The 9,710-nt window shown below is 38.7% G+C and overlaps 1 protein-coding gene across 4 annotated transcripts; it reads right to left on the minus strand.

Annotated features, from left to right (window-relative positions):
• Nucleotides 1-833: 833 nt before the first annotated feature.
• LOC129855768 (myozenin-2-like) lies at nucleotides 834-9,710 on the minus strand. Of its 4 annotated transcripts, none has more exons than XM_055923775.1 (6): nucleotides 9,562-9,710; nucleotides 8,143-8,265; nucleotides 6,635-6,801; nucleotides 3,446-3,548; nucleotides 1,951-2,134; nucleotides 834-1,549 (listed from the first exon to the last, which is right to left on the minus strand). In XM_055923775.1, exons 2-6 carry the CDS (start codon nucleotides 8,222-8,224, stop codon nucleotides 1,318-1,320), a joined length of 768 nt encoding a protein of 255 aa, XP_055779750.1. In that variant the 5' UTR covers nucleotides 8,225-8,265; nucleotides 9,562-9,710; the 3' UTR covers nucleotides 834-1,317. The 4 variants fall into 4 exon arrangements, with proteins under 4 accessions (XP_055779750.1, XP_055779751.1, XP_055779752.1 ...); XM_055923776.1 differs by having other exon boundaries at nucleotides 9,520-9,710; XM_055923777.1 differs by lacking the exon at nucleotides 8,143-8,265.

Genomic DNA, 9,710 nt, shown 5'->3' on the forward strand with positions numbered 1-9,710 from the left:
TATATTCTGCGTATACTAGAATATTCCCAATTGGATAGAAACTTTGCTACTGTCAGGACACTATTATTGTTATAATGTTAAAACAGCATACTTGTTTAAAATTAATGTACTTTTTTTTTTTTTTTTACACATAGGCCTACAGTGCTATATTCAGACTGCTCAGACTACAGAGAATTGTTTCACACTCCTACCTGCCGGGCTGGTCCTTTAGCAGCCTGATGGTTCGATCCATATTTTCTGCTATAATTCGTTTGCCAGCCATTGTGGCTAATGAGCAGGTCACATAATGACCTTCTGCAGTTAACGCTAACAACATTGCTATGGATAAAGCTATAGGCAAATTTAACCCAATTGTTTAACATAATGACTTACAATAATGACATTGGTTCTAAGTATTTTCTTCTCCTTTGAATTTGTGATTTTGGTAAAAGTGAAAAGTGTAATGATTTCTGGAAGTTCTTTTGAGGTGGTGTACATCTGCTGCAAAGCTATTTTTGCCTTCTTTAAATGTGGTCTGTCAATGGACCCTAGCAGATAATTTACAGTGTGTGTGTGTGTGTGTGTGTGTGTATGTGTGTGTGTGTGTGTGTGTGTGTGTGTGTGTGTGTGTGTGTGTGTGTGTGTGTGTGTAAATGGATCAGCCATCATTAACCGTTGTTGGTGTATGGTTGTTGGTCTGAGGTTGGTCATACAGTACCTGGGTAGTAGCCAACTTACTTTTCTTTTCATTTGCAGAACTGTGTGTTTCAAGTCTGTACATACAGTAACAGGTTAATTTGTTCCACATATCCAAACCACACATTGATTTACATAAGCCAATTCATTATACAATGTCATGACAAAGAGATAGATCTTTTTTATTTGCACATCGATAAGCCCATTCTAAAAGATTAATAGGCAACATGTCTACATAATTAAAAGACAAAGATACTTTTGGATCTGATATCCAATATTAGCCAAAAGATGCATTGAAGTTTCAATGTATTGCTCATATTTCTTTTGTCTTAGACATCTCAATAACATTTTAGCCATGTGTGCTATTTATTTACATGTTATTCTCTGAATACACAATGCAAAACTAACCATCAGTATCATTACTCAGGCAAATGGCACAGAATTGAAACAGGGCAGCACGGAAGCCCCATTTTAAACCATCAGTTTGTCGTCAGTTGCACATAATCAGAAATCATGATTTAGGCTTCAGCTCCAACCCCTATATCGCAGATCAGGCAGTATGGTTAGAGGTGCCAGCAGTGGATTTTGTCAGACTAGTGCTCTCTTGTCTTTCCAGGGTAATATGGGTCATCTAAAGGTCATCTAGAGGTCATCGGACTCAGGGATGGGCATAGGTTCCAGAGGCACGGTGGGCAGGATCAGTGGGATGCCGTCGGATATCCATCCCTGGGCGACCCTGTTGAAGGTGGGCCGTTTCACCCCTGGGTCTTGGAGCTCAGAGTAGTTGTGGAGGTTTAGGTCGATCTCGGGCAGCTTGAACGTGATCCCGCTGCTCCGGGGGGCTTTGTCGAAACCACCAAATGGTGTGGCCACCCTGTAAATCAGATGTAGAGATACAAGGGTGAATGCAAAATCAAAATGAAGATCTCTAAAGATGTGACGGTTGCGTAGAATATGGAAAGCTGGCTTTTTATGGGGCGTTATAGTAGTGCATCCATGTAACAGTGAATCTGAACTGTGTTATAAGAATACCATTTCATTCCATGGAAATGTTTGCAATATCAATGTCATTATATGTACTGATGATCCTATCTACTGAGAGTACTATCCCAGACTTGAGATTGCATACTTAACTCAAGATCTGCCATTGAGAGAAGTGCATGACTGATGCAGTATGTTCAAGTAGCACGTACATCTTTGGCTTATATTTTGAGTTGTTGAATAGCAGTTGTCTGAAAACTCTCCTCAGAACACCTGTTTTCACATTAGCCTCACCTGTTAAAGCTCTTGTAGTCAGGAGCCTCTGGTCTGGGCTCAGGGACAGGCATCCTGATATTGAGGGTCACGGCCAGGTTGGGGTCGTTAATGATAGCCTGCTCCCAAGGGGAATGGTAGGACTTGGGTATAGCTGTAGAGTTGAACGTCTCTGCAGGGACATCCTTCAAGGGGCCTCCATATCCTGAGACACATACCAAGAAGACAGGATCATAAGACCAACAGTGCAGCGTACAGACACTCACTTATCCTATCAACACATTAGCGGATCTGTGGGGTTGGACTTAAGTGGGATACATGATTACTGGCAATTTCTTGCTCCTTTCACAAGAAATATAAAGAAGTACTAGGGCATTGAGAATATCTTTTGTTGTGAGAGGTGAGTTTGAATTAATGTTTTTTTTTGTTTTGAATTTTCATTGTTGGACATAAATGACTGTAAAAACAACAGGTAACCAGCTCCAACTGATTTTAATTTAAGAAATCTGTTCCCAAGTATTCCCAAGCATTATAGAGAAACACGGGATTGTATGCCAACGTAAGCAAGGTTTGAATGATTATGTTTTAGTCCAACATTATATCCGCTTGAGCTTCATACAGTCAATTTGCAGTCTACAAATTATTTGTAATTATGTTCCGCCCCCCGACCATCCGCTCCAGAAAAACTGGTTCACGGCTGAATCAAGACATAACAAACATTATTTGTACATTTTAGTTTTGTATTATCTGTTTTTATTCTTTGGAAAACAAAATAGGTGTCAACATGACAGTGCTGTTTTATCAATAGCCACCATCATTAAATAACAGTATTAACTAGAGCAGTGGAAAAAGTGATGTATACTCAACAAGTCATGTAGACTCAACATCATTTTGTCCATCATTATCATCTCAAGTCTTAAAATAGTGCACACTGTAAGTGTGCTTTCATCCTTGGTGTGAAAAGCGGGTTGGTCCAGTTGACATGGGTTGACACCATGCTTGGTCATATCAGATTCTACAAGAGTGTTCTGTTGGGATCCCCTGCTGACAATTTAACAGATAGCAAGGCACCGCAGGGAAAGGAAATGCTTCTCATGTATCCTGCTTAAAGGCCAGAGGTCTGCTGAGTCGCTATGGGGAATTAGACTTGTCCTTAGAGGTAACATGAGCATCTACATAGGGCCTTAAAAATACATTAACCCATTCATAAGCAGTACATAAGCAGTTCATAAATGCTAAAGTCAACAATTGCAAGACATAGCGTACATATCAATTTGTAGTTGTTGAAATATAACATTTACTTATGAATGCAGTATGTATGAGTTATGACTGTGTTATGAAGTCCTTATGTACTATCCCTTCAAGTGAAGCATTACTTATGTATAACACTACGTAATAATGACAAAGATATTTCAATAAGGCCTTATTATCCCCTTAAACTATATTATTCAGTCTTATAAGCTTTCATACATTTTGAAAATAACAGAAGGTATGTATTGATGTGGTAGCTACATACCTGGTGCAATGCTTTCTGGGTTTCCTGGGGTGGGTGTGTAAGGAAGTGTTTTCGATCCCTCTTTGTTTTCGGCACTGTCTGCATTTTCAGCTAGAAAATCGCTCTGAAAAAAATGTGAAAGTCTTTTATTATTAGCTTTCCCCTTTTGCGCAGTTCTGAACCTATCTAATTTATTCATTTGGGGATTAGCTGCACCAAATTGTTAACTTTGCGTAAATGAGGCCCACTAGGTTAATGGGTAGGTCGCTCACAGGTTTTACGAGCCTGTTAGCTTAGCACACTGAGCTAAAGCTTGGGCATAACGTCAAAGCAAGATCAGTTACCGCCAAAATGCCCATCAAAAGACTTGAAATAGCAACTAGTTCATGTTTGTTTGCAATGTTGAGAGTTTATGTGCAATGTTGCTCCATTTGAACAGTTGCCAAAAGTAAAAACAGTAATTTGCAACCAGACCCGCCCCCCCAGATACCCCCTGTGGACTGGTATCTAACCAATGCACACATGAACATATAATGCCTTCAGAAAGTATTCATACCCCTTGACGTATTTCACATTTTTCACAGCCTGAATTCAAAATTGATTAAATATATATTTTTCTCATACATCTACACACAATACCCTATAACGGCAAAGTGAAAATATGTTTGTAGACATTTTTGCATATTTATTGTAAACACCTCTGTCAATACATGATGGTATCACCTTTGGCAGCAATTACAACTGTGAGTCTTGCACATTATTCTTTAAAAAATTCTTCAAGCTCTGTCAAGTTGGTTTTTGATCATTGCTAGACAGCCATTTTCAAGTCTTGCCATAGATGTTCAAGCTAATTAAAGTCAAAACGGTAACTAGGGCAATCAGGAATATTCAGTGTCGTCTTGGTAAGCAACTCCAGTGTATATTTGGCCTTGTGTTTTCTGTTATTGTCTCCCAGTGTCTGTTGGAAATCAGACTGAATCAGGTCTTCCTCTAAGATCTTTCCTGTGCTTAGCTCTATTTCGTTTTTTTATCCTAAAAAAATCCGTAGTCCATGCCTATGACAAACATACACATAACATGATGCAGCCACCACCATGCTTGAAAATATGAAGAGTGGTACTCAGTGATGTGTTAGATTTGCCACCAAACATACAATAATGCTTTATATTCAGGACATAGGTTAAACTGCAAAATAATTGACTGAGAAATTAACTTTAAGTGCCGTATTGTGAAATTTGTAAAAATTTCGAAAAACAAAATTCCACTTTTACATTATGTGATATTGTGTGTAGGCCAGTGACAAAATCTACATTTAATCAATTTCAAATGCAGGCTATAACACAACAAAATGTGGAAAAAGTAAAAGGGTGTGAATATTTTCTGAACACACACACACACACACACACACACACACACACACACACACACACACACACACACACACACACACACACACACACACACACACACACACACACACACACACACACAATCTGCAAGCAACTGATAAGCAACATAGATACTCTTGAGCAAAGTGCTCCAGGAGCCTCTGGCCAGAGTAGGTGCAGGGAAAGGGCACCAGGCACATGTTTCTCCATATCTCCCATGTGTTCTAACAATTTTATCGGGGTGCACACATCATTAATGCAACCATTTGACACTCAGAAACTTATTTAAAATCCAGTAATCTGTTTGCAATAAAGCACTTTTGGATCCAAGTAAACAATGAAACAATGTTACTGTACCTTAAATGAAAAGAATCACAAATACTTTTTAAATCCCTAAGTCCAGAGATCCAATAATGTGATTCCAGGATTCAACCTTTGGACCCTCAACCCATAATGTCCAAGATACAATAATAACTGTGTGTCTGATATAATTAGGCCCGGCATTAGGGGGTGGCAGAACCAGGCATGTGTAAATAGGATTTTGGTTATTAAGTCAGTCTGAGTTTTATGAGACTGGTCGTGACTGCATTACAACGTAAATTAAGTTTGGGTTTGTTTCAATCCTGCGCACATGCCCACAGCTGACGGCACAATTAATCATCAATTGCGAGTGCAGCTGCACGTGACCAGATTGTAATGGCTGTGGTAAATGTGGGTTGACTCTGGATATCCCTTTGGATATTAGGGACTATTGGTAAATGACACAATTTACATGGGACAACATCTTAAAATTACATTTTCTCCAAATTTATTAAATGACTTAAAAATCTCAGACCAATAATAAATTGTATGAATGAATATACAAATATTGAAAGCATTAAATGAGAAAAAAGGTGTGGAACATGAAAATATTTTCTCATTTACATGCATTGCCGGTCTCTAACTACCCCCCTTAATAATAGGCTATCCAAAGTCAAACTAATTTTGCCACGGTTGCACACCAGCCGGCTGAAGCTAATTGGCAAAATAACTTGGCTTACTCTTCCCACCTGCGAACACACACGAGACACCTATATCAAACCACACCCCGAAAACAACTCACATTTTAATTCTGTCATGGTCGTTAGCAATTCTTAATAAACCAAATCTAAAACGAGGCAAAATCAGGAAGTGCAGTCACCCTTTAATAAGATGTCTTTTTTTCGATTCTATATAGACACAACAACAAAAAATATGGACTGCGTGTGACTGTATGTGAGAATTTTAAAAAGTTACCTTTTTGTTATGAAAAACATGCGCCATTGCGCTCCATTCCGTGCCTCATAGTACAATTTCATATTGTCTTTACATCTACTATTATATATGTGAAATTATTTTTGATAGGCTATGGTTTAGGTGTAGCCTGTTGCTACATTTCGAATACACTTGTATGTCGTAGTGGGACCTTGTGTTATAAGGGCTATAATGTAATACGAGTTGTGACCTTCATTCATTTCAGGTGCACCCCCATGGATTTCGTCCTAGTTCCGGTGCTGGAGTTGTGTAAGTCCAAAATGAAGTTGTCTTCTGAAACTCTACAATCAAGACCCTGCTTGTCACAGCTCTTTCTGCCCCGGCCTCATGCGTCCTGGAGCACTATCCATCTGACCCATCTATCAAAGATGGCTGCTGTGGCGTCACCCAGATGTATGATATTGGTAGTGAATGTGAGGTGTGTTGTATTTTGTGGTTGTATAAGTCTCCATATTTGCATCCACTTATTGTTGGTCTTTGGGATAGGAGCGTCTAGATTACTAAATTACACAAATGTAAAAGTCCTTACACTCAGCTGCACGTTTGCCTCATTTTGGATACTTTCAAACGTGTATTTCTCCGATCTTCGCTGGCGCATTTTGAAAAGACGAGAACCTCTGTTGGATTGCAGTGACAGCTCCTCCAGCATGATGTCTTTGGGAGTGCTAACCTTTATCCCCAGGTCCATGGTGTCCCCTGGGAAAAGAATCAAAACAAGTTTCAGTAGATGCCTTTGACTGACTTTCCATTAAAGGTAGACTCAGCAATGTGATATCATCTAACACGGTTGGACAACTTCCTGTTTACAGACATAAATTAAATCTGTTAAAATCCGCCACTTTTGGTTCTTCGCAATTTGTACCCTCCTTTGAGATATGCCCATATTAGGATGAGCTAATAGTGCAGTATTGGCATTTTTGAGCATTGTAAACAGGAGTTCTTCCAGCTGTATAATGATTTCATATATGGTGATGTCATGCGTCTACTGCTCTAAATGTAAAGCAACTGTAACAAAAGTGTAACCTTCAAGATTCCCTCAAGACTGTATTAGTATGTCTTAGTTGCACAAAATATATAGTTTCCCTAAAGATATACAGTATATATTTTTTTCTGACACTCTCACTAAGACATACTGTACATAGCATGCATTTTTAACCATTTATGATTACAGCGAGACCTTTATCAAAGGAGAAGTTAATTAACAATATTATTCTGATATCATCTGAAGGGATAATATCAATGACATATTGTTCCTTCAAAATGCTTTTCTGCTGACAATTAGCATGCCTAAATCAAATGATTGTAGCTTCAAACCAAGCTGTATAGTAAGCATCACAATATGATAAAAGGTTGCGCGTATATAATAATAATTGGTTGCCTCAATATACTGTATACTGCAATAGTTTAGTAATCATTTGGTTTCTCAATAATTCAACATTGTATGGTTATTAAACAAAATTGTGCGTTGAGTTGATTTAGGCATGCTCTTTGGACAACGCAACCACAGCCTAGTGAATTTCCATTGATTTGCACTCAACAGTGCTAATGCTACTTGCTATTTGCAAGTTCTAGAAAGTCTAGGTGAGTTATGATTGTACTCTTCAAATCTGATTGAGACAAATGCAGTCTTGCAATTTTGTATGTATTATTTCTTATTGAATTAAATTTTTATTATGTTATTGTTCTTTTTACTTATTGAATGCTGAACATGATGCTGCTTCAATGAGCTATACCCAGACAGAATGCACTTCAGCTGTCGCAAACCCTCACGGTCCCCTAAATGGCTACACACAGTTGTCCTACCCTGCCCTCCACAACTCCCCACCTCACCCGCCCCAAAATAGCACTTTCAAAAGGACAACGACAGAAGGATTTGTCGCCATAGGTAGTAAAACATCTTCATTAGCTTATTTATGGCAACTGCTAGAGAAATGGCCCTGACATGTTAAACCCGGATCTGAATATCTGCCCTCCACCAGAATAAGTTTGATTCTCTTTGCTGTCGAGGCTGTCTTTGAGCCCGGGCCCAGATCGTACCATTGGCACCGTGGACCTCTCGAGAAATAGCCGCTGCATGCATCTTCCTCTCTCCAGCTGGCATTGTACAGAATTGCGACATTGTGGCTTTGGGAAGGGTGGCACACGATTTGCCCCTGGGTACTGGAAACACATAAAGGACACAGGATGTACTTTCTGTTCTACCCCAGCGGAAAATGTTTTCCAATTATAGTGTTGATATGAACTGAATATTAGAGAGCCAACATACTGTACTGCTATAAATAAAATAAGGTTACTGTTAGTGAGGGTTTGTTGTAAAGTGTTATTGCTCACATGGCACGTGCAATAATGGTTGACCTATCGGATAACTACTGCGTGTTGTTTAGACCACATTATGATATGCCATTCATGTCCTGTGAGTTAGCGGTCATTAAATATTATGATGGTCCTCATGTCTGGTTTATGATAGCATTAGGTAATCATTATGACATTTACTTCAAGGACAAGGTTTCTGTCAACCCCAAACCAAAACATTACATCCAACTCATATAAATCAGAATGGCAGGTGTCATTCATTGTTTGCGCTTGAAGAGCAAAGTCAACACTTACTTTAAAATAACCTTGGAAAGAATGCTAGTTGATGCGCATTAAGGTGTCACATGGCATTCAGCATTGTGAATAATCAGTGTTGGGTGAGGGCTGAAAATTGTGTCCCAGGGTAGTATGTGACACTGGAAACCCTTAACGTGATCTTGACAAAATAAATATTTTTACTTCGGCACAATGGCATTTGGAGAAAGATATATATATTTCCGTGACAAATATATTAGCCTAGTTACCCTAAATCTAATTGCAGTAGTCCTAAAAAACTGAAGTTACGGTGCTAAAATGTAGATGTTTTTGCTTTGCAAACAAATGAAACGAAACAACAATGCCCTTTGTATTTACATCACAACTTTCACTAAAGTCTCAATGTTACCCCATCATGTTCATATCCTCTCCTTTTTGCATTATGTTTCAGACATGTTGTACAAAATGTTTACTCTCAATGTTATGACTAAAATGTAGATCATTTATAGTGCTTTAAATATTTACAATAATAAATTACATATCAAACATGAGAAATTTAATTAGAACATAGAGATGTTATTGAACACAATGTTCATAATCAACTCTTCATACATAAACATAGAAACATTATTTCAGAGTGATTACAGTAGAACCTAAGAATTGTATTTTGTTTTGTAGCTTCTTGCTTTGTCTTCACAAAATAATAAAGACGTTTGTTAGTAAGGGATGTGAGATATGGATTAATACAAAGGTTATATGACTGAATACGTCAGAAAATAGCATAATCAGAGTTAGTTGTTGTGAATGGTCAAAGCACAAGACATTGACACTAGTATTTTGCCATACCTCGGAATCACAACTGCACACCTTGATGGGACTAGTCCATACCTGTGTGTGTGTGTCCTGTCTGTCTTTTAAACGACCTGTATCCTTGACTGGAAGGCAAGGAGGCTTAGGGGTCGACCTAGGTAGTTTCGATCCACCCTGATCTTCACACTCCCGGCCACTGAAGCCAAACTGCTGGGGGTGTCTCTGTG

Source organism: Salvelinus fontinalis, chromosome 5 (assembly GCF_029448725.1).
Source record: "Salvelinus fontinalis isolate EN_2023a chromosome 5, ASM2944872v1, whole genome shotgun sequence".
Lineage (NCBI taxonomy): Eukaryota > Metazoa > Chordata > Actinopteri > Salmoniformes > Salmonidae > Salvelinus > Salvelinus fontinalis.

Coding starts and splice junctions, on each gene's coding strand:
- LOC129855768 (XM_055923775.1), bottom strand. CDS start 8,224: ATGTCGCAATTCTGTACAATGCCAGCTGGAGAGAGGAAGATGCATGCA. Junction 6,802..8,142: donor AGAGGTCCACGGTGCCAATG/GTACGATCTGGG, acceptor TTCTTTTCCCAG/GGGACACCATGGACCTGGGG. Junction 3,549..6,634: donor AGGCAAACGTGCAGCTGAGT/GTAAGGACTTTT, acceptor CATTTTTTTCAG/AGCGATTTTCTAGCTGAAAA.